The following is a 25972-nucleotide window of genomic DNA, read 5'->3' on the forward strand; positions in this document are numbered from 1 at the left end:
CAATGGTCCACTTAAAAATGAATTTTGCCACATTAATTATTTCTCTCATAAAAGAAAAAATAGGAACATCACAGTGAGTAAGAGTGGGAAAGAGATCAGACATTTAATTACTAGAAGCCAGTTTAAAAAAGTATTTAACTGCCCCAAGAATGTAGGTAATGAAAAAAAAAAAAAAACAGACTATTGTCAACAGGAGTCATAGGGTCACATACAGCCCCTGGACTGAGGTTGGGCACCAGGTTATCGAATGTGCGGTCTTATGAGTAGCTGGCTGTGCTGATATTGCACTGCCCTCTTGTGGAGAATATCAAAACCAATAAAACATAAATTTTTCCATTTGCTTTACTGCTGAATATAGTGTAAAAAGGCTGATATTTACTATTAAGAGAGTCATCAGAACTATTTTGCTCTATTAAGGTTTTTCTTCTTTAAAAAAAAAAATGTATATATATATATATATATATATATATATATATATATATATATTATTTTCACCTTGCATGTGGTTTAAAAAAAAAAAAACACTATAAGCAGGTTTATTGAAAAATAGTCATATCAAAAGACAACATTTTTGGGAGCAGGGAACTTGTACAGAAATAGTATTCCTGAGTGCAGAGAGTGGATTGGTTCCTGGTGTCCATTGTTCCCACTATGATGCAGGCTGGGAGGAATAAAGAACATTTCACTTCCTGTTACTCTTCCATTATTAACATCCCAACATAATCTTTATATATCCTGGAGTGAAATGTACCATACAGAGCTGTGCAGCGTTGATTCCATCATTAGTAATCATGTTTTTGTACACAGAAGTTTGGTTGATAGTCTTTCCCTGGACATGGTGTTTCAGGATTTATTCCTCATCCGATGCAGCAAGCAGGGCTGCCTGTGCCTCCTTGTTGTTTGTGTTCAGCTTCCGAATGCTGATACTGCCTTCACTAGAACTCCTTCTACTCTTGTGCAAGCAGCTGGAATGTGGAAAAAAAAAAGTTACGACATATATCTCTTATATTCAGTGGCGTACCTACAGGGGGGTGGGAGCAGTCCACCCTGGGTGCCACACATTGGAGGGTGTCAGGGAGCACCAGACCAGAGTGACATCCAGGGCTTGCCGCCGGACTGCCTCCACCACTCACTTTCACAGGAGAGAGGAGCAGGAGGCACTGTGTCGGAAGCGTAATGGGAGAGAGAGAGAGAGAATCACCAGCCCTGAATAAACACAGGGCACTGCCGGAGTTAACTTTCAAAGTTAATGGGCAGGTGATTGGCTGTTAGGACCCCCTACCAACCACTCACCTGCTGTTAACCAGCACACAGTTAATGCCGGCAAATCCCATTGTCTATTCAGGGCTGTAGATTCTCTCTCTCTCTCCCGTTCTGCTTCAGACACAGTGCCTCCTGCTCCGCTCTCCTCCTAATAAGGTAGAGAGGGGGGGGGGGGTTGCTGTGTAATGTAAAGGGTTCCATTGGGGAGGGGAAGTATAATCTAAAGGGTTCCCTGGGGGGGGGGCTTATAATGTAAAGGGTTCCATGGGGGGGCTGTATAATGTAAAAGGGTCAATAGGTGTGGGGGGGGGGCTGTGTAATGTGAAGGGGTTCAGAGGTGCGGGGGCTGTGTAATGTAAAGGGGTCCAGAAGTGCGGGGGCTGTGAATTGTAAAGGGGTCCAGTCATACGGGGGCTGTGTAATGTAAAGGGGGGTCTTCCTACATTTTACCCGCAGTTATAGCTGCAGTCCTATAGATTTCTATTATAGTGCGCTTTTTTTTTTTGCATTTTCTGAAAGCATACCAAAGTCCCGCATGCTGCATCTTTGGCGCACTTTCAGAAAACAGGAAAATCATTTTTTTTGGGGGGGAATGACACCATGTTTCACTGCACCAGGTGACACCGACCCTAGTGACGCCACTGTCAATAGCACATAGTAAGTGTGCCACTGCCAGTTACATGTATTTCTGTCTGACGCCTCGGGTCAGTCGGCTCCATTTTTGCAGAGGAGGGGAGGCCTTGCCACCAGGGGGAGCAGAGGGAGGATTATTTTGCGTTCCAGGCCGCAATGCGCAGAGGTGCTACACGCAACGTCACTTGATGACACGTTGATGTGCGGTGCGTCGCCTGCCCGTCTAGGGGAGGGGTTGCCATATATAGGATCTGCCCCGGGTGCCAAATGCTCTAGGTACACCCCTGCTTAGATTGTAAGCTCTAAAGAGCAGGGCCCTCTGATTCCTCATGTACCTAATTGTATTGTAACTGTACTGTCTGCCTTCATTTTGTAAAGAGCTGTGCATACTGTTGGCGCTATATAAATCCTGTATAATAATAATATAATGTTATTGTGATTAATCCTTTTGTAAGAGCAATAATATGGGTTGATTCCACCAAAACAAATCACCGAAAGTTAGGATGGAGGCAGAGGCGTAACTAGAACCTTGAGGGCCCCGATGCAAGAAACAATGAAGGGCCCCCCCCCCCCCCCGGACCCCTGGCTGAGGCCCTTCCCTTCAAGCCTGGGTCTCTTAACACTGATCCTGGGGCCCTTTACTCTCATTACGGGGCCCTTTATTACAGTCCTGCAGCGGACCCTTTCACAAGTTTTGCAGTGGGCCCCCTTTCTACCATCTTGGGGACTCCCCACTGGGGTGGAATGCCAGGGGAAGTTCACCCACTGGTGTCAGTAGTTTTTATTTTTTGGTATTTTAATTGTATTATCTTTTATCATTTTTTTTTATTCTTTTACAATGTCACTGACTATGTTAGACTATGTCCATTTAGAAAAGGAAGGGGCTGGTAAATTAGATAGTTACCGACCCCTTCCTGGTTCTCTATTGTGAAACATCCCCTGCAGCAGCCGGAAGGAGAGGGAAGGGATCAGTGGGGGGGGGGGGGGGGGGCAGCACAGTAGGGGGGGACCAGAGACAGCAGAACACAAGTGAACTGGATGGAGGAGTGGCGGGGCAGCATACAGAGGAACCAATCGCCTCCATTTTCCTCCTGCAGCTACAGGAGGAAAAAGGAGGACAGTGATTTCTCTACATGCTGCCCCCGCCGCCCCTTCTTTCCAGGTGTACAGGGGAGCCGCACAGGCCCCTGGAGCATGGGGCCTGGTTGCAATTGCAACCCCTGTAGTTACACCACTGGATGGAGGAATCTTATTTATAAGAATTCCTAATACCATCTCAAAATACATTCCTCACTAACCTTGGGAAAATCACATTTTTTTAAATCTTGGTGTTTGGTCTAAATGTGGACTCATTTTCACTCCCAAATTCGTCACATGCTATACACATATTGCTAACTAATGTTGAAAAGTTTGTTTTGCATTTTTATTTTATCTTTAGTGATACCTATGATAAAACAGCATCATTTTCCCCTCATAGAGGACGTGCCCAAAGGTTATCAGACACCGATACCCTGGCCAAATTTATCAGTGCCAGTATGTATCAGTTAAAGTTGAACTCCAGCTTTCCCTTTTAGTTTTTCAAAGTTTTACAGGCTCCTCTCCTATACTAAAAATTCTTATTCTTATTCTACTACACATCGTGAGCTTCTAACATTGTGCATTAGAAGCTGCAGCAACTCAGATTAAGCCCACATTTCCTGGCAGGAGAATGTTTGGTATCATCTAGCTCTTCCTTCCCAGCTTGACCCACCCTTTTCATTCAATGGATTTTAGTTCCCTCATTAACGGAGGGCTTGGAACTCCAGCTCCTTCAGACTGACAGCCATCCATCGAGGCATTTTGATATTTGCACAACTCCTCTCAAGAGCCAGCCCACTGCTTGCATCAGGGCTGAGGGGTCTTGAGGGGAGTACTGAGGCAGGGTGCTGTAATGTTCTGATCTTCCTGTATTGCATGAAGGAGCACAGAGACTAGCAATTACAGAAAGGTTTAATGGGTAGCAGTTGTGCAAAGTGTTGGTTAGTGGTGGTCAAAGGGGGATACATTTATTAACTTATTCTTAGCATGGGGTATTTTCTCTTTTTTGGACAATTTTCTGTAAACCCTAGAGATGGTTGTGTGTGAAAATACTAGTAGATCAGCAGTTTTTTGAAATACCAGTCCGTCTGGCACCAACAGCCATGCCACATTTAAAGTCACTTAATTTCCCTTTCTTCCCCATTCTGATGATCAGTTTTAACTTCAGAAAGTCATCTTCACCACGTCTAGGTGCCTAAATGCAATAAGTTGCTGCCATGTGATTGGCTGATTAGCAATTTGTGTTACCAAGCAATTGAACAGGTGTACCTCATAAAGTGGCCAGTGAGTGTATATAGGCCAGGTCCATCAATTAAATTGTTATATAGGTGATCTGCGCAGACATCAATCTCTGCCAGATTCACCAAGTAGGAAGGTGACCCTTGGGGCTAATTTCTCCTTTATCAATCTCTACTCTTTCAGTCTGTCCTAGTGTTGTGTTTGCCTGCATGATGAAACTCCACCAGTAGGGGGAGCCCACACAAAGCCCTAACCCCACTTGGATCCCATTTTCTTTGCCGTTTCTTACCAGTAGACCAGGAAATAATTGGCGCTCATGATCAGCAAAGCCACAGCATAATGCCAACAGAAGCACATGGTAATGAACATAATATTCTCGTGATCCTTCTGGTCCCACTCAGCACCTCCTCCTGGCGGATACAGCACAAACGCAATCTGTAAGAGTATAAAACATAAACCGAGGTCTTCAGATTTTGATGACTTTGCGTGATGTTGAAAACCAAGCTTTTATAAAGAAAATCAATGTGAGATAAATACAGGGCTACCACTGCATACTTGCCAACTGTCCCCTTTTTGCCGGGAAAGTCCCAGCAAACAGGAGCCTGTCTCGGGTAATTTACTCTGCCGGGACAGTCTCGGCAAATGCATAGACCCTATAATCTGATAAGTAGGTGGAGATTAATTATGTGGTGTTGGCGGAGCTTCAGGGAAGTGGGTGTGGTATATTTTAAAGTAAGTAATTGATAGCTGTGCTGCAAAGTGTCCCTGGAAATTTTTTTCAAATGTTGGCAACTATGCCACTGATGACTTCCCTCTGAAAATATCACCTTCCTGGCTGTCATGTTAAACCCTTGGTTTAAATGCTTTCTTAGTTACTGTCCTTGAATACATAGAGCAGGATCTGTGATTTTACTTGCAGAATGCTTGCTCAAAGTCAGGGACTTTAAAAGTGCTGAAGGCAAAGACAGTCAGGCAAGCAGCATTTCTAGAATGTACTAGGAACCAGAATACCCCAGATTTCTCTCATAGGATGAAAGTGGTACACTAACACATAAAAACCCAATATCCGGTATCTTTTGAAGCATAGCAATCTGATTGGCTGCCATGGGTTTAAGTGATTTTGTATCTCTGCACTCTATAGGCTGCTATGACTTCCAGGACTTCCTGCCTCCCACCAATCGGCTGTTTGAAAAAATGGAGACTGGTTTCGCAGACTCATCTGCAGCAAAGGCATTGTGAGGCCTGGCTGTGATTAAAAACAGTGACAGTATATCCTGTACTTCTATACTGCACATCTGTACTGCATTTTCTCACCACTTTATTAAACATGCTGACAGTACCATGAGCAATATATTTAAAGTATATCAAAAGCAGTGGCGGCTGGTGAAGTTGAAAGATGGTGGGGCGCAAGACCCCGCCTTCCCATTTGAACCCTCCCATTTCTAAGAAGCCCCACCCCTTATAGACTCCACCCATTTTGTCCCCTGTATTTTACTTGCGTGAACAAATTCTCCCAATATATCACATATTAAGGGGTCCATCAGTACTAGTATATCACATAATAGGGAGCAGGGGCCCTATTATGGGATATACTGTGAGAGACATCCTATTATGGGATACACTGACTGAGAGTGGCACAAACCCCACAGTACAGGCCCCACCAGCACAAACCCCTCAAGCACAAACCCCGCACAAACCCCTCAAGCACAAACCCCCTAGCACAAACCCCGCAGTACAGGCCCCCTAGCACAAACTCCACAGTAGAGGCCCCCAAGCACAAACCCCACAGTACAGGCCCCCTAGCACAAACCCTACAGTACAGACCCCCTAGCACAAACCCCACAGTACAGGCCCCCTTTCAATGCAGTGACCAGCGTACATGCCCCCTTTCAATGCAGTGACCAGAGTACATGCCCCCTTCAATGTAGTGACCAGCATACATGCCCCTTTCAATGTAGTGACCAGTATACATGCCCCCTTTCAATGTAGTGACCAGCATACATGGCCAATTCAATGTAGTGACCAGTATACATGCCCCCTTCAATGCACAGTGACCAGTATACATGCCCCCTTCAATGCACAGTGACCAGTATACATGCCCCCTTCAATGTATTGACCAGTATACATGCCCCCTTCAATGCACAGTGACCAGTATACATGCCCCTATGATAGCTGTATAAGGCAGGGCCAGGCAACCTACGCTAAGCAATCTATAAGCTAGGCCGGGCACATAGAAATCCATTACAGACCCCGAAAAAAATATATTTTCTGATTGTTGGAGGTATTTTATTCTGAAATCATAAAAATGAAAGACAGCCAGTGACCTAGCATTTTTAGGGCCTGTATACACAAATGGATTGCGGTAACATTACGTATGTTGTGCACCCCAGCTCACCTTTCCCAGAAAGGTACGCAGAAACATACTTCTGTGACTGTGAGTTGTAGGGAGCTGCCTAAAAATGCTGCTATGCCTCTTTAGAATGTGTTACTGCAGTGCTAGGCTGTCCCCAGTCTGTGCTGATGTTTTTTATTCTGGCCTGGGTCTGTTGGTTTTGCTTAAGCTCAGGGCAGGGATTGATTGCTTGCTTACCTGAGGCGGTTACCAGGAAGAGGCTTCAGAGTCCAGAAATTAGTCTGGGAGCCCGGAGGAGGGTAAGTCTGGGCCGAGAGTGAGACCGAGAGTGCACTGCCACTGAGAGACAAGACGAACGTTCCAGTCCTCCGACACACTCCTCCAGCCAGGTCAGGTCCGTGAGAGCAGCTTTCTTATTCTGACAATCACTGCGGTCTGCGCACTTCCGAACCGAAACTCTGAATCGGCTCCGAGGGCTGGGCTGAATGCTGATACGCGGCGGTAACAACAGACAGCCCGTAAGTCTCCACATGCGGCTCTCCTCTTTCTGCGTTTGCGCCGGCGGGCGGGAAGGACGTGACGCCGGGGCGGTGCACCGCCCCCACACGTCACGTCACAGGACCGTCCCGGGATGTCCTCCTGTGATTGGTCCAGGCTGGAGTCTGGACCAATCACAGTCAGGACATCAGTAAAGTGGGAAGTGTCGGGGCGCATTGCTCTGACCCCCAGGAGGCCCCCAATCGGCGCCTCTGTCTGCCTCACGTGGGAGGCAAAACCCCACCCCCCCCATACCCACCACTAGGTCCGGTGCCCCTAGTGGGCTGAAAATTTACATTTTTTTTTAAATCTTTTTTTTTTCTTCTTTTTTTTTTAGGGGGGGGTTGGCGGCGCCCCTGCGGCCCCTATCGGCCGGCCGCCACTGATCAAAAGCCATGTTTTTTTAGTTTTTGATGGGTTGGTGAAGAAACAAAAGAAATGCAATCACTTCACTTCATCAGGAATGTGTATACATTTTTTTTTCATAAATATATATATATATATATATATATATATATTATATATATATATATATATATTTTTTTTTAAGCTGTGTCTCTGGGTCAGCTGAAGAGAAATCTGGCAGCAAAAAAAAGAAAAACACCCCACAGGGCTCCTAACCATTCCCTACTCTGTCTCAAATGAAAGAAAAATGTTTTGGGTTTAGAGATACAATAGGATTGATTTACTAAAGGCAATGGGCCCTTTCACACGGGCTTTCTGATCAGGTCCGCCTGTCAATTTTTCAGGCAGACTGGATCGGATGCTCCATGCACCTCTATGGAGCAGTGGATGTCAGTGGTGACATGTCTGCTGACACTCGCTGCTATCCGATCCTGTCTGTGAAATCTAGATGAAAGGTAACCCTATTTTCCATCTGTCATTTTCATTTGATCTCCCATAGAGGATAGCGGGGATCTGACAGGTCCGTCTCTGCACACAGAGCAGAGACAGACCTGTCATCCGCCTGCTCAGCGGGGATCAGTGGATCGATCTCCTGCTGAGCAAAATGTAGTCCGCCGGGCGGAAAGCCCGTGTGAAAGGACCCAAAAGGTCTGTGCTCTGCACGTGCTGTTGCTCTAGATCTGAGGGAAACATACAAGGAAAATAAAAAATAGCATTTCTTTTTTTGCACATGATTGGATAATAGAAATCAGTAGAGCTTTCCCTCATTTCAGATCTTCCCCTCAATCTACAGTAACGGCACTTGTAGTGCACTTACAGTACACAGACCATTTACCTTGTAAATCAACCCCTTTAACTTTACATGGATATCAGTGTTATTTTTTATGTCCAATTTTAATTTAGTATTAGTTATAGTCATAGTCTTTTTACTTAAATGCCATTTTAGTTTTAGTCATATTTTAGTCATCTGAGTTGTTTTAGTGGTATTTAAGTCGACTAAAATCTCCAGTACATTTTAGTCTACTAAAATCTAATGGGCTTAGTTAAATTGTAAAGCAATATTAACCACTTGCCGACCGCCGCAAGTAAATATACTGCGGCGGTCGGCCCCGGCCAGGCAGAGTGACGTACCGGTACGTCACTAGCCTGTCACCGGTTTGTGAGCCAATAGCGGGCGAGCGCGCGCCCGCTGAGGCGCGCACCCGCCGCGGCTTGTTCACTGAGGAGTCAATGCGAGTGACCGGCGGACCCGATGCCCGCCGGTCACTCGGCGATCGTCGGTAGAAAGGGAGAAAGGCAGGCGGCTAATGTAAACAAGCCGCCTGTCATTCTCCCCTGTGTAAAAATGGAGATCAGACAGTTCTACTATGTAGGACCGTTGATCTCTGTTTTTACAATAGTAGACCTGTCCCATCACAGTTAGAAACACGCCCCTAGGACACACTTAACCCCTCCCTCTCCAATACAGTTAACCCCTTCCCTGCCAGTGTCATTTTTACAGTAACAGTGCATATGTATAGCACTGATTACTGCAGTAATGTCACTGGTAACCCCAAAAGTGTCAAAAATGTCAGTCAAGGATCCGATCTGTCCGCCGCAATGTCGCAGTCCCGCAAAAAAAAAAAAAAAATCGCAGATCTCCGCCATTACTCGTTAAAAAAAAAAAAACACCAAAAATGACAAAAATCTTTCCCTTTGTTAGTAAACGCGATAACTTTAGCGCAAACCAATCAAAATACGCTTTTTGAGATTTTTTTTACCAAACATATGTAGCATAAAACAAATTGGCCGAAAATGTTAAAAAATTTTGATTTTTACATTTTTTTGGGGGGGAATTTCATATAAAAAAATTTGAAAAATATTGTTATTTTTGCAAAATTTACGCTCTTTTTTGTTTATAGCGCATGATCAAAAAATCGCACAGGTGATCAAATACCATCAAAAGAAAGCTCTGTTTGTGGGAAAAAAAAGACGTCAAATTCATTTAGGTACAGCGTCGCACGACCGCGCAATTGTCCGTTAAAGTCACGCAGTACAAAAATCGGTCAGGAAGGAGGTAAAATCTTCCGGGGCTTAAGTGGTTAAAAGTGTAACCAAAAGGCAAAACTTTTTTTTATTAGCTTTGGATAGAGTGGTGATGGATTAAGCCCCTGTCAGTTTTTATCACTGTCTGTGCCCCTGTTAAGGAGACTCACCCTCTCTATTTGACCTTTTAACCATTATCATTCAAAGTGAAAGTAAAAGAAAATCCCAAATTTTGGGTTGTCCCCAGAAAAATAATAGAGGAAATCTTCCAATGAGGACACTAGTGCTGGTGACCCGGGGGTCCCCAAGAAATTCCTTTAATTTGCAGAGATTTCATCTCACTTTCTGTTTAGTTTTGGGACAGGAAGTGAAGGGAAATATCCGCAATGGTCCAGTCTCCACGATATATCCAGATAACCAGATAGGTGCAATGTATATAGGGGATATATAACAAAAAAGACGCCCAGACGACGTCTTTTGATAATGAAACGCGTCGGCGGGACCAGACGTAGCGTCTAAACGCCCCCTTCCGTTCCGGCTTGTGTCCTCTATCTGCTGTGAAGACACGGGATGCCGCTATCGTAGCTGCAGCCTTTTACATGTTTGATGTGCCTGTTTGTCTCTACAATCTTCTAAGTAGCCTCTTTTTAATAAACTTGCGTGTGTCAACTTTACGGGATTACGCTATGGTCTTTTGTTATATATCCCCTATATACATTGCACCTATCTGGTTATCTGGATATATCGGGGAGACTGGACCTCCCAGGTACTGAGCTTGATAATTCTGGAACCCATTGTCTTATCTACATGCTCGTGAGGCCATTTCATTAATTTGATTGGCCATACTGGTCTGGTAAGCTTCTCCCTATAATATTCACACAGTGGTGTCCCCTACTTACACTTCCCTGTGGTTGCCTCATGAGAAGTTTTGGAAATAGGTTTCCCTTTCCTGGATGAATATTCACAATTTTGTTTTATTGGGACTTTTTGAGCACTTTATGGACTTTCTTTGGATTTTCTATCACTATTTGTGTTATATATTTATTAATTTTTTTATATGACATGTATTTTTTGTTTATCATATTCACATGTGGTTTAATTAGTTTAGCGCTGCACTATTTTTACCTTTTACCCCCTTAATGACCAGGCCTTTTTTTGCGATACAGCACTGCGTTGCTATAACTGACTATTGCGCGGTCGTGCTACTCTGTACCCAAATAAAATTGTTGCCTTTTTTTCCCCTCAAATAGAGCTTTCTTTTGGTGATATTTAATCACCTCTGCGGTTTTTATTTTTTGTGCTATAAACAAAAAATTATCGACAATTTTGGGGAAAAAAAAAACTGTTTTTTACTTTCTGCTACAAAACCTTCCCAATAATTTTTTTTTTTTTTAAATTACATTTTTTCATCAATTTAGGCAAATATGTATTCTGCTACATATTTTTGGTAATGGGGGCATCCGAGCCGAGCTGCAGCTCTGTTTGCCCATTCAGACACGGCGTTGCCCCCCTCTCTCCTGATTGGCTCGCTGACTTTGATTGACAGCCGCGGGTGCCAATGGCGCTGCGGCTGTATCTCAGCCAATCAGGAGGGAGAGTCCCAGGATGGCCGAGGGACTCGTGGACATCGCTCGGAGAGAGAGGGGGCACAGGTAAGTATTAGGGGTGCTGGGGGGGGGGGGGGCTGCTACACACAGAAGGACATAGAATGCATTAAGATACAAAACCTTCCTGAATTTACAACTCCTTTAACCACCTCAATACAGGGCACTTAAACCCCCTTCCTTCCCAGACCAATTTTCAGCTTTTAGCGCTGTTGCAATTTGAATGACAATTGCGCGGTCATGCAACGCTGTACCTAAACCAAATTTGTGTCATTTTTTCCCCACAAATAGAGCTTTCTTTTGGTGGTATTTGATCACCGTCAGGTTTTTTCTTTTTTGGTGCACAAATAAAAAAAGACTGAAAAGTTTGAAAAAAAAAAAAAGTTTTTTTGTTTAGGTTATAAAATTTTGTAAATAGATATGTTTTTTCCTGCACTGATGAGCACTGATGATGCCGCACTGACAGGCACTGATGAGGAGACACTGATGGGGTGGCACTGATGGGGTGGCACTGATATGCAGCACTGATGGGCACTGATAGGTAGCACTGATATGCAGCACTGATGGGCACTGATATGTGGCACTGATAGATAGCACTGATATGCAGCATTGGTGGGCACTGATAGGCAGCGCTGATGGGCAGTGATAGGCAGCACTGATGGGCACTGATTGGCGGCACTGATGGGAACTGTTGGGCGGCAATGATCGGCACTGATGGGTGGCACTGATCGGCACTGATGGGGGGCACTGATGGGCACTGATAGGCAGCACTGGTGGGCAATAATGGGCACTGGTGGGCGGCGCTGATAGATGGCAATAATGGCACTGGTGGGCAGCACTGATAGATGCCATTGGTGGGCAACACTGATAGGGAGGGCACTGGGGGGCTCTCTGAGCCCTGCTTGCCATCCCTGGTGGCCATAGTGGGCATCCCTGGTGGTCATGGGTGGGCATCCCTGGTGGCTTAGTGGCACCCCTCCCCCTCCCCAGGGCTGCACTGGTAATCAATGTTCTGATTACCAGCACAGACCCCCCCTGTGATCAGTGAGTAATTAGAAATACTCACTGATCACCCCCGCAGCAGCACAGATCCTCTGATCTTCTCCTCACTGACATGATCTGTCAGGAGGAGAAGAGATCTAAGCCGTTACAACGGCTCTATTTACATTACACGACGGCTGTGATTGGACACAGCCGTCATGTGATCAGGAGGGACAATCACAGGGCCCTCCTGCCGAATGATGTCGCTCTGTGTCCGAGGGACACAGGCACATCGAGATCGCGCCGCTGCGCGTGCCCGCGGCGGCGCGATCTCTCTCCTTCTGAAGGACGTTCCGGAACGTCCATTCAGAAGGACGAGACTCCCGCCCGGCCGTATATGTACTATGGCCGGGTGGGAGGTAGTTAAGGACCAGGCCTATTTCTGGCACTTGTTAAAATCAGTATTTTTTGCTAGAAAATTACTTAGAAACCCCAAACGTTTATATATATATATATATATATATATATATACATACATACATACATACATACATACACAGTACAGACCAAAATTTTGGACACACCTTCTCATTCAAAGAGTTTTCTTTTTTTTCATGACTATGAAAATTGTAGAGTCACACTTCAAGAGGTAGTCATCTGAAATGGTCTTCCAACAGTCTTGAAGGAGTTCCCAGAGATGCTTAGCACTTGTTGGCCCTTTTGCCTTCACTCTGCGGTCCAGCTCACCCCAAACCATCTCGATTGGGTTCAGGTCCGGTGACTGTGGAGGCCAGGTCATCTAGCGCAGCACCCCATCACTCTTCTTCTTGGTCAAATAGCCCTTACACAGCCTGGAGGTGTGTTTGGGATCATTGTCCTGTTGAAAAATAAATGATGGTCCAACTAAACGCAAACCGGATGGAATAGCATGCCGCTGCAAGATGCTGTGGTAGCCATGCTGGTTCAGTATGCCTTCAATTTTGAATAAATCCCCAACAGTGTCACCAGCAAAGCACCCCTACACCATCACACCTCCTCCTCCATGCTTCATGGTGGGAACCAGGCATGTAGAGTCCATCCGTTCACCTTTTCTGCGTCGCACAAAGACACGGTGGTTGGAACCAAAGATCTCAAATTTGGACTCATCAGACCAAAGCACAGATTTCCACTGGTCTAATGTCCATTCCTTGTGTTCTTTAGCCCAAACAAGTCTCTTCTGCTTGTTGCCTTTCTTTAGCAGTGGTTTCCTAGCAGATATTCTACCATGAAGGCCTGATTCACACAGTCTCCTCTTAACAGTAGTTCTAGAGATGTGTCTGCTGCTAGAACTCCGTGTGCCATTGACCTGGTCTCTAATCTGAGCTGCTGTTAACCTGCGATTTCTGAGGCTGGTGACTCGGATGAACTTATCCTCCGCAGCAGAGGTGACTCTTGGACTTCCTTTCCTGGGGCTGTCCGCATGTGAGCCAGTTTCTTTGTAGCGCTTGATGGTTTTTGTGACTGCACTTGGGGACACTTTCAACGTTTTCCCAATTTTTCGGACTGACTGACCTTTATTTCTTAAAGTAATGATGGCCACTCGTTTTCCTGTACTTAACTGCTTTATTCTTGCCATAATACAAATTCTAACAGTCTATTCAGTAGGACTATCAGCTGTGTATCCACCTGACTTCTGCACAACACAACTGATGGTCCCAACCCCATTTATAAGGCAAGAAATCACACTTATTAAACCTGACAGGGCACATCTGTGAAGTGAAAACCATTTCAGGTGACTACCTCTTGAAGTGTGACTCTACAATTTTCATAGTCATGAAAATAAAGAAAACTCTTTGAATGAGAACGTGTGTCCAAACTTTTGGTCTGTACTTTACTGTATATATATATACATACACATGTACAGTATATATATAATATTTTTATTTTATTTTTTTAGCAAAGACTCTGGAGAATAAAATGGTGGTCATTGCAATTTTGCGTTTCAAATTTGCACAGTGGTCTTTAAATTTTTTTGGAAAAAATACATTTTACTGAATTTAAAAAAAAAAACTAAACAGTAAAGTTATCCCAATTTTTTTGTACATTGTAAAAAAAGATTATGTCAGGCCGAGCAAATAGATACCCAACATGTTACGGTTTAAAATTGCGCACACACTCGTGGAATGGCGATAGACTACGGTATAAGCTACGGTACTTAAAAATCTCCATAGGCTGGGGCTTTAACAGACAGGTGGAGCTCTGAGAAAATGGGGGTTCAGGTGGGTAAACGTCCCTCCCTCACATTTTTGTCCCTTTTTCGTTCGTTGAATTCGTTGAAATGGAATTGATTTTCATTATAGTTTTCATCAATTGACTTAATTCAAATTTTATTTTTGTTTTGTTTTCGTCACTCAAAACGTGCAGTTGACGAAAACTATGAGGAAAATATTTTTGTTGCCAAAATGAACACTGATGTATATCAGCATGTGCTAGACGTCCAAACCTGATACCCTCGTAGGTGGGCACCTACCTGCCAGAACCAAGTTCCCTGGAGGATGGTTAAACTAGAGCGGAATAATTCCAGGATGACGTTGTCTCTTAAAAACACTTCAATCATAATACTGACAGAGGCACCAAATATTGCTATGAGCAGCAGAGAATGGATGTGCTGATCCAGAGGGGGCCGATTGTGGACATGGTAATAGAATAGGAGACCTACCAAGAGAAAAGTGACAGGGTTATAAGGGAAAACAGAAGGCAATAAATAGTAGCTTATTCAGGATTCTACACTGGTTGCCCGACAAAAGGGACCTATCAGAGACTACTTTAAACATTTTAAGCAATAGCTAGAGTCTCAGATTCAAACATTTGTAATCAGATGAGGTAGCCATAAAAGTGAAAACAATATGGAGTTGTCTTAATAAAAATGGAGAGTGCAAAATCTGGTTCAGCTGTGCACGGTAGCCAATCAGCTTCTAATTTCAGCTTGTTTACTTAAGCTTTGACCATAAAAAAAAAGAAAGAAAGAAGGATGCTGATTGGTTTCTATGTAGAGCTGAACCAGATTTTGCACTCTCCATTTTTAGTAAATCAACTCCATATTGTTTTAACTTTTATAGCTACCTCATCCGATTTCAAATGTTTGAAGCTGAGGCTCTAGTAAATCAACCCTTATGTGTTCAGATGCATGCCAAAGTGGGAATAAAGACTAAAAGGCATAAAAAAGCGAAAAAAACTTTTACTAAATTAAATGGACTTTATTTAGCTGAACAATGTGTGCACCCTTAAGAACCATTGAGAAGTTTTCCTACATTCTCTTTTAGTGCCGGTTCACACTATTGCGATGACAGACATCACTTGTAATACGGAGCTCACTGCTCCTAAAATCATATGCGATGTCTGTGCGAATTCAGTCACACAGTTTGTATGGCTGAATTCGCACCGCATTTGCAGTGAGCTCGCACAGGACCCTTTTTTTGGTCCGCAGCTGAATCGGATCGCATGGTGGTTCACACTAGTGCGATCCGATTCATGTGCGAACTGTCAGATCGCACTGCGATATGCGATCTGATCTGGGGGTGTCGTTAACTTTGAATTGACACCCCCAGCGATTCGCATATGGCAGTGTGAACTGCCTGTGCTGCGAATGCGATGCGGGAACACGCAGTAGATTTGCAGTGTTCCCGCATTGCAATAGTGTGAACCGCACTTAGGGCTCTTTCACACGGTCCGCCTCCATAGGCGGATCCATGTTGCTCAGCGGGGATCGATCCGCGATCCCCGCTGAGCCGGCGGGTGACAGGTCCGTCTCCGCTTGCAGAGCGGAGAGGGAGGTGTCTCAGTCCCCGCTGCCCTCTATGGGGGATCGGATGAGAGCGGACCGCCTGTCCGCTCTCACCCGATCCGATCCGATCCCTGAACGGATGGAAAAATAGGGTTTCCCTCCGTCCAGATTTCACGGACAGGATCGGATACGGATGGCAGCGGGTGTCAGCGGAGGTGTCTCCGCTGACACCCGCTGCCCTATAGAGCTGCATGGAGGATCCGATCAGATCCGCCTAAAAAACTGACAGGCGGATCTGATCGGATCGCCCGTGTGAAAGAGCCCTTAGTCTTCTTGGGAAAATCAAAGACATAATCAGATTTCTCTAGGTAACAAAGATTTATTTTTCAGACTATTCAATAGATATGGTTCACGGTACATAAAGCACAACTGTGCAGCTATCTTTAGCAACAAAAAAAAAAAAAAATCAATCAACAATGGGGACACTAGTTTTGGTGACAAATGACCATGATGGCATTTTCCTTCGTGTACAAAAAACGAAACAAAAAAAACTAACCTGATGGATTTCAGCCATTTGCTATTCTATCCGGAATAAAAACAAATATTCAAAACATTTATCCTGTACATACACTTTAAGGAGGACCTTTAAAAAAATAATTAGCCTTGTTACCTTCAATAAAAACAGCCAGCGCCAGTGAGAGACGGTCCAGCCCCCGCGGAACATTAAGAGGAAAATAGGCAAGGATGTCCACCACTCCAGAGAGGCCATAGAAGAAGTACATGGTAGAATGTTGCCAATTCATCAGCTTCACCCAGCTGTGCTCCTCGCCATTAATTAGGTGCATATGAGGGCCATCCGGTACAAACTGCTCTGCCAGTATACCTGAACAATAAATATTGATAATAATGATATGACATTTGGCTACTAGTGCTTGATCACACATATCACAATCTTGGAACTGCTGTAACACAAAGCCATTAAGAAGAACTTGGTTGATTGCCCACTCAGGTATAAAGTGTCCTGGCACACTCATTACAGTTTGCTGAATGCAGTTTGGCATGTTTGAACTGATAAAACAGCACAGATTTCCCATTGGCTGATCATATGACATGTTATGCCATCCTCCCTCCTTCCCAACCCTTGTTACACAAAGCTCTTTTTATCTGACATCCAAAGTATGGAAGCTACAACAGTGAACTGAAACCAGGATATAACCTTTCTTATTGTAATCTGAGCCCAAACTTAGATGGCAACTCCAAAACAGGATTTACACAGGGAATGCAATGTATGTATGGACCATTACCAACTATGGTATCTAATTATATTAAACCGTAAGTCTGGACAAAAAGTATTTTTGCAGTGCAAAAAAAAAAATTGACCAGCAATAAAGTGTGTGCCATTTATGTATGCTGCTGCATTTGGTAAAAGGTTTACCTTCATTCTAATGAAGCAGCTGCTGAGACACACAGTTCAAACTGGAATACACAGATCACAGTGAGCGGTTTGCTCAGCAACTCTTCTATTGAGAAAACATCTTGCATTATTTTCACAAATGCGACATGTTCTGTGAATGGATGAGGTGCATCATAATCTCCCTTGGTCCACTCACAGAATGCAGTGTAAAAAGAATACAAAATATTTTCACAAATGATGAGGTGCCGAGCCAGCAACCCCCTGTGATTTGTGTGCTCCAACCCGATCTGCTGGATGTTCGCCACTTACTGTAAGAGCCTAAAGAAAGTAATTTTTTTTTCCAAACGCAGCAGTATACACAAATGGCACAAACTTTTTTTATTTCCTACTCAAAGTTTTATCAAGTGTTATAGTCAATTAAAGTATTTAAAAAGGTGAAAAGCCGGATGAAGTACCCAAAGGAAAAGGGTTCACATACCACTGCAAAAAGCTGGAAAAAGCCATTGCATCGGACAGACACTGGCTAATATAATCATTTCTGTTTATTTATGAAATGACCTTTGAGTGCCGTCAACTCATAAAGATGCAAAATACCAAGTCGATGACACGTGCAAAGAAAAGGCCCTGCCTCAAAATCTGGATCAACAGCATTATGATCCTTCACTTGTATATAGTAGGTAATGCCACTGGAATGCTGAACTCTTCAGATTGGGAGAATCTTTTAAGACAACCAAAAAAAAGTGTAGCGCATTACCCTAAAAAAAATTATTAGACAAAATGTGGGGGTTCCCCTGGGGTGGGACCTTTAAGGCACAAAAAGAAAAATGAAAAAAAGATTTTGGGAAAAAATAACAATTTTATTGTGAGACAAAATATATATGTATAAACATTAAAACCACAAGCAAGCAGAGAACATCACAGATTCATAGAAACCAACCACACGTTACAAAGTTGATACCCGACGCGTTTCAAAGTGGCAAGGCAACTTCTTCATTAGGGGTTACTTTGGGTGGTTTTATGGTTTCCTGTATGGAAGTTTTTACTGCTCGCTAAGATTAAAAACAGAACAGGAATGGTTGGAGCCTGACTGGTGCTATATGGTCTGGACAGTCCAATAGATATGGAAATGTGCAAAGGATGTTTCCAGAGGATGTGTCACCTGGACAATGGACAGCTGGAGTCCAATATAGCAGAAAGCTTGCTGAGTGTAAGCCAGGGAGGACTTACTTGCAAAATACTACCAGAATTGTAACAAATTGTCAAGACGTCTAGTTTCTAGCAGGCTGTGTGTGCTAAACTAAATTATTAAACAAGCCAAAGAACAAAAAAAGCACTCACAAACGACCACAAGGCTAAAGGCATATATAGTGTTAAACCCAAGTGCTGATGACCTGAGTATGTTTTTGCTCTTTGGCTTGTTAATAAATGATTTTATGGTAATGCACTAGACTTGTGTGCCTTTTTTGTCATTTTGCTGTCATCTAATACCCTCATGTTAGCAGGCTCTAGGTTCCTTATCTATAATTTCTATGTTCACAGAGTAGCGCTAGCTAGTTTAGGAAGCACAGATGTGACTCATTTGGTGGTCCTCAAAGAGGGTCCTTAAATAAGTTTAGGCGAGATCAGCATATAATACTAATAGAGGCAGGCTTCCGTGGAAGATGCGTTTTGAAGGATAGTCTTGTACCTTTGGGTATACTGGGACCACCTGTATCCCCTGCCCTAGGGGGCTAACTGGCTACTGGGATCACCTATATCGCCTGCCCATAGATTAATTGGTTATGATGAGGTTGACATAACTACATGTAGCGAGATTCCCTGCCATTTTGCTGGATGTGGGTCCACCAGGGTTGCCGCTAGCAACAACAGTCTTGTACCTTTGGGTATACTGGGACCACCTGTATCCCCTGCCCTGGGGGGCTAACTGGCTACTGGGATCACCTATATCGCCTGCCCATAGATTAATTGGTTATGATGAGGTTGACATAACTACATGTAGCGGGATTCCCTGCCATTTTGCTGGATGTGGGTCCACCAGGGTTACCGCTAGCAACAACAGCACATTTAAGCATGTTCTCCAAGTGTGAGCACTGAGACAGGAAACAGTCCAGCATCTTTGGGTTTTGTATTTATTTAGGAACTTGGATGGGAGAAAGGAATGAGTGGGATACTCCTCTGGCTCAACTATTCACAATGTAATGGGATAACTGAGAAAAATGCCTCTTGACGCTGACTTGACGCCGGCTGAATGCCGGTTGGCGCTTGTTAACGCTGACTTGCTGTCTGTTAACAGTTAACTGACTGACACTCTCCGGTGACACAAAGTCCTTTGTACTGCTCCCTTTAGCCCTCCTGGCTGAGGTAGCTACTTGTAAACACAGCTGCAACTCTTAACTCTTCAGGGCCCACACTGGCACCCTCTTTACAGACTTCTCTTCAGGGCTTAGACTCTGGCACCCCCTTTCTAAGCCTCCTCTACTAGTTAGCTGGCTTCTGGATCCCTCTGACCTTCCGGAGTGGTCACCTATCCTAGGCAGACCCCTGGGCAGTTTACAGTACTCACGACACTGCTTTCCTGGAAACATCCACCCAAACAACTCAACTTGGTCCACAGCACACTGGATCCCTTTCTGCAGCTTAGCTCAACCTGCTGTCCTCTAGGCTGACCGCCCAGGACACCTTCCTGACGCTGACAGGAAGAGAGACAGCCGTCACCCTCCTCCTGGGACTCTGCTTCCTGCCAAAGACATCTTGTCATGTGCTCCACTCAGACTTATACCCCCTCCCAGGATGCATTGCGGGCAGATTCTGCCCTCTGGGATAGATACAAGCCCTGGTGTGCTATTGGTCAGGCTTCCTCCACTGCCCAATAAGAGCCCTCATTGGACACAGTGGGGAGACTTCCTAAGCTCAACAGTCACACCTGAAAGCACACCTGAAAGCACATGGCAGCCTAGCTGAACAATTAGGCCCATCTGATAAGCAGACAAGGCCCCCCCTTTATAGTTTGCCTAGCACCTACCTGGGAGGATGTTACATACATGTTAAAGCTTCTTTGGATGATGATCCTATTATTCCAGCGACTGAGTCATTAAAGCAGAGTTCTGCCTTCCCCTCAAAAAATTAAAAGTCTGCAGCTACCCATACTGTAGCTGCTGACTTTTAATTTTAGGACACTTAAGTGTCCTAGAGTCCAGCAATGTCGGCACTTACCTATCCTGGAGTCCAGCGATGTCAGATGCTGCCGCCAACATTGCCGGTAAGGGAACCTGGCCGTGAAGCCGCAAGGCTTCACGGCCGGGTCCCTACTGCGCATGTGCATAGCGCGCTGCAAATTCCTATTGGCTCGGCGGCTGGGGAAGGAGGAGGGGGGCCAAACTTCCGGGACGGACGGCCGTGGCGCTGTCCCGGAAGAGGGGAAGGGGTACCTGTCAAAAACGGGTACCCATTCCCCCCCCCCGCCCCCCCGAAAGGTGCCAAATGTGGCACCGGAGGGAGGGAGGAAGCAAAATAGCGGAAGTTCCATTTTTGGGTCGAACTCCGCTTTAACAAGCTACCAATATTTAAAGCATAATTGAAACGTTATGGTGGGTATATCACTCTATGCTGGAACTTCCTCTGCCAGACTGGCCCCCCCGACGCCTGCCCTATTAAAATGTGTTTCACCTTGTCTCTGATCCAGCGGGAATATCGGTCTTTCTGGTTTCTCTGGCCCTGAGGAAGCCTTGCTGCAAAACACATCGGCTTGCTGGGGAACTCTAGACCGTGCATTAACAGAGACCATTACTACCAACTGGTATGGATGTATCGGCACTCCCATTGGGAGTATATATCTACACATGTGTCTGTTTTTTATTATGTGTGTGTAATGTAATTTTACCATTCTTTGATTAAATAAATAATGTTTCCTTTATGAAAAAATACATTGTGTCATAGTTGTGATCATCCCTTTTCTTATCGGCCTATCCAAAGCCCCATCCTTTCTCTCTCTTGTTGTTATTTTAGCATATAATACTGTAGAGAAGGAAAAGTAAAATGGGGATGGGGGGCTGAAAGAGTAAAAGGGGATGAGGGTGGAAGGTAGAAATGTAATGGAAAGAATTGGGAATATGGGTTAAAATGAATTGGAAATAAGCTGATGGTTTATCCAATCCCCTTGGTTTCCACACTTTATTTTTTTTACAATGCAAATGTCCAAAAATGTTTTTTTTCTTTGGTTTGAGTTAGTTTGACACTAGGGGATGATAGGGAACCATATTAAAACACTTTCTGATGTAAATAGTATCATTCTTGGATTTATGATGAATCATTTTTAGCAGACCAACCTATTACATTCTATCATGATGTAAGCTGTAATCTGAATAAAGGAAGGCCTGTGGATGTTGTAGTGCAGTGGTTCTTAACCTTGTTGGAGGTACTGAACCCCACCAGTTTCATATTCGCCTTCACCGAACCCTTCTTAATTGGAAAAATAAAATATGATTTTTTCAAATTCAAAACATAGGTATATATTATTTTAGGTATATATTTATACATAGGTGCACAAAATGAACAAAACCATTAAGAACAAAGAACAAAAACATTAAAACATGATTTTCACACAAAAACATAATAAATATTTACTGCAAATTAGTGTGACTTCTGCTGTTGTCTTTCAGAGACCAGTTCAGAAATGCCCGACTTTATCTTGGCAAGTGCCACTCTCATGTCATTATCATGTCTCATGTCACCCTGGCCTGCTGTAAGAGGGGATCTATATGGGGGACGGGACCTCACCTTGGCCTGCTGTAAGGGGGGATATCTATATGGGGGACGGGACCTCACCTCACCCTGGCCTGCTGTAAGGGGGGATCTATACGGGGGACCTGGTCCCCCATATAGATCCCCCCTTACAGCAGGCCAGGGTGAGGTCCCCCATATGGATACCAGCTCCCCCATATAGATCCCCCTTACAGCAGGCCAGGGTGAGGTGAGGTCCCGTTCCCCCATATAGATCTCCCCCCTTACAGCAGGACAGGGTGAGGTGAGGTCCGGACCCTGGCCTGCTGTAGGGGGGGATCTATATGGGGGACCCCAGAGTGACCTAACCTCACCCTGGCCTGCTGTAAGGGGGGATCTATATGGGGGACCCCAGAGTGACCTAACCTCACCTTGGCCTGCTGTAAGGGGGGATCTATATGGAGGACCCCAGAGTGACCTAACCTCACCCTGGCCTGCTGTAGGGGGGATCTATATGGGGGACCTCATCTCACCCTGGCCTACTGTAAGGGGGATCTATATGGGGGATCATGTCCCCCATATAGATCCCCCCTTACAGCAGGCCAGGGTGAGGTGAGGTCCCGTCCCCATTTAGATCCCCCCCCCCTTACAGCAGGCCAGGTTCCCCATAAAATAAATCCCCTTTACACAGTCTTCTCAGTGTTCTCACACAGTCAGTCACTAGACTAGTACAGCCAGTACTACTCTAGTCCTACCTTTTTTTCACCTGTGTCCCGACTCCCGATCACAGGCTAGGTTTTCCTCCTGCAGGCTGCAGCACCACTGTCACCACTGGCTCTCTGGCCTCTCACCTGCCGGCTTCTGCTGCTGCTGCGGCTGACTGGCCTGGTGGTTCTCTCCCGCGCTGCGCGGCCGCTGCACGGGTTAGTCCCTCCCCCAGACAGTCCCTCTCCGCACCGCACGTCTGGCCTGTCTCCAAACCCCCCCCACCACCACTCCACAGTGGGCGACGCCGGCTCCGGCTGGATCGGATTCGGCCAGGAGCCGAGCTGCACAGCCAGCAGTGAGAGTGAGCCAGGGGCAGAGAGAGCTGCGAGTGCGAGCGGAGCGGAAGCGGAAGGACATGCCCAAAACTGGAGAAATAGTCCCTGACAGCGAAGTGGTACTAGCGGAGGGTGTGCCGAACCCTCAAGACTGACCCACCGAACCCCTGGGGTTCGATCGAACCCAGGTTAAGAACCACTGTTGTAGTGTATCTAGATTTGGCCAAAGCGTTTGATACGGTACAAAATCAATGCTTAATTTATAAATTGAGGTCTGTTGGCATTGACAATGGGATACTTGCATTGAAAACTGGTTACGGGAGCACGTCCAAAGGGTGGTAATAAATGGCGTATCTTCTGAATGTTGTGGAGTAATAAGGGTAATAACAGGATATAGCAACTTTACAAGAAAACCTCAATAAAACAGTGGTGGGCAACTACATGGCAAATGAGGTTCAATGTAGAAAAATGTAAAATAATGCACTTGGGGGAAAAAATTTGAATGGGGAGAACCTCTGGGAAAATCGAGGATAACAAAGTATCTGAGGGTCCTAGTAGATATAGCAATAACATGCAATGCCAAGCTGCAGCAAGCAAGGCCAGTACACTAGCAGAATGTGTTAAAAAATGCATTTAAAACTATAATTCTACCACTTTACAAAGTTCTGATTTGGCTGCATCATGAGTATGCCATCCAGCTCTGGTCATCAGTCCTCAGGAAGGATGTTCTGGAACTGGAGAGAGTCCAGAGAAGGGCAACAAAGCCAATAAGGGGGCTGCATGATCTCAGTTATGAGGAACGGCTACACACATTAAACTTATTTTCCCTGGAGAAGAGAGGCCTAAGATAAGACATGATCGCAATATACAAATATCTAAACAGTGATTCTAACATAGGGAAAAAACTTTTCAAGTCACTTAGAAAGACGCATGGCCACTCAATGGAGTTAGATGAGGAGAGATTTAATCTTAACCACTTGAAGACCAGCCGCCGTAATTTTACTGCGGCAGGTCAGCTCGATTACCTGAAACGATGTACCTGTACGTCACTTCGTGTAATAGATGTGGGGGCGCGTGCACGCTGCCAGAGTCGCGCACATGTGCCGATTGGCAAGAGGGGGAGCCAATCAGCGGATCCGGTGGACATCCGCGGTCGCTCCCTATGGAGACAGAACGGCAGTCTGCTTATGTAAACAAGACAGACCGCTGTTCTGTCAGAGATGAACACATGGAATCCAGTGTTCCTCCTAGATAGGAACACAGGTCTCTGTGTTCATCCAGTGAGTCGGTTCCCCATACAGATAGAAAGCACTCCCTATGAGCACACTTAACCCTTTGATCGCCCCTGGTGTTAACCCCTTCCCTGCCAGTGTCATTAGTACAGTAACAGTTCATTTTTATAGCACTGATTACTGTAGTAATGTCACTGGTCCCCTCAAAAGTGTTTTTTTTTAGGTGTCCGATCTGTCCGCCACAATGTCGCAGTCCCGCTAAAAATCGCTGATCGCCGCCATTACTAGTAAAAATAAATAAAAATGCCATAAATCTTTCCCCTAGTTTTTAGACAAAATAACTTGGACAAACCAATCAATCAAACTTATTGGGATTTTTTTTTACCAAAAATATGTGTCAGAATACATATTGGCTTAAAATTGATGAAAAAAAATATTTTATTTTTTTTATTTTATTGGGAATGTTTAATAGCAGAAAGTGAAAAATATTGTTTTTTTTTTTTTTTCAGAATTGTCGGTCTTTTTTTATTTATAGCGCAAAAAATAAAAACCGCAGAGGTGATCAAATACAACCAAAAGAAAGCTCTATTTGTGGGAAAAAAGGACATCAATTATATTTAAGTACAGCGTCGCACGACCGCGAAAATGCAGAACTGCAAAAAAATGGCCCGGTCATTAAGGGGGGTAAAACCTTCCGGTCCTTAACCACTCTGGCGGTCTGATTATGTCAGAATTTTTGTGCTAAAAGCAGTACAATGTTTTGCATGGAAATATGTTTTATATTTTAGGACTGTAATCCTTAGGAATAACCCACTTAACTCTGTCCAAACAAGAGTCTAGTAGACATCCCGGGTATGATAAAGTTTGAAACACGAAATCATAAATTATAATAACCTCCCTAGTGGTATTCCCGAGTGTGGCTCGGGGTTAATATAGAGTACCAAAAGCGGTAACCCCCGAGCCACACTCAGGATTACCCCACAATAAAACACACCTTCCCCTGCGATCCCCCAACGTCCTCCCCCGCCGTCCTTCAGCCATCCTCCCGCTGTGTGCTCGGCCAATGCCGACACCTGTTTTCCGGTTCCGTTCCCTGCGAGCGTCGCGACGCAGGGGGTTGAAACCGACGGCAATTTTAAAAATGTAAATGTAGCACCCTCCTAGATAGGTGCTAGAGAGTGAGTATAGTTTTGGCTCTGTCTGCCTCAATGGGTTGGGGAGGCACATTGGCCAGGTTTCCTCCACTGTCCAATGACACACAGGCTTTTGATACAGCCCCCGGGATTGGCACAGACTGTTTGTCTCTGTGCATTATGGGACAGGGTATAAAAAGCCAGGGGCACATGAGGTCGATGTCTTTGGCAGAAAGCATAGTCACAGAAGGAGGGTGGCAGCTGCCTCCTCCTCTGCAGCAGTTGGTGATGGTCACAGTCAGTTGACCTTGTGAACCTACAGTATGGAGCTGAGCCCAGAGATCCAGGAGAGCTGACTGAGGAGTTGGGGCACTGAGAGAATCTGGAAAGCAGTATTGTGAGTATAGAGGATCTTGCCCAGGGATCTGCCCAGGAAGTTGACCACTCCGGAGAGAGTAGTCAGTGGACGGGTGTCAGCCAGTATAAAGAAAGGGGATACTGGGGGAGTAGCCTGAAGAGAAATACAAACAGGAACATTTACCACAGCTTCA

At 44.9% G+C, this 25972-nt stretch overlaps 1 protein-coding gene across 2 annotated transcripts in view; it reads right to left on the reverse strand.

Moving 5' to 3' along the window:
• Positions 1-775: 775 nt before the first annotated feature.
• The window catches only part of TMEM45B (transmembrane protein 45B), a 135115-nt gene continuing 109918 nt past the window's right edge, over positions 776-25972 (reverse strand). For both annotated transcript variants that reach the window (XM_082274392.1, XM_082274391.1), the window contains exons 3-6: positions 16551-16763; positions 14627-14811; positions 4502-4647; positions 776-965 (exon numbers count right to left, since the gene is read on the reverse strand). In XM_082274392.1, coding sequence (XP_082130518.1) covers positions 851-965; positions 4502-4647; positions 14627-14811; positions 16551-16763 — 659 coding nt within the window. In that variant the 3' untranslated portion in view covers positions 776-850. The remainder of the gene's footprint in view (positions 966-4501; positions 4648-14626; positions 14812-16550; positions 16764-25972) is intronic.

This window comes from Pelophylax lessonae, assembly GCF_965119305.1.
Source record: "Pelophylax lessonae genome assembly, chromosome: 12".
Lineage (NCBI taxonomy): Eukaryota > Metazoa > Chordata > Amphibia > Anura > Ranidae > Pelophylax > Pelophylax lessonae.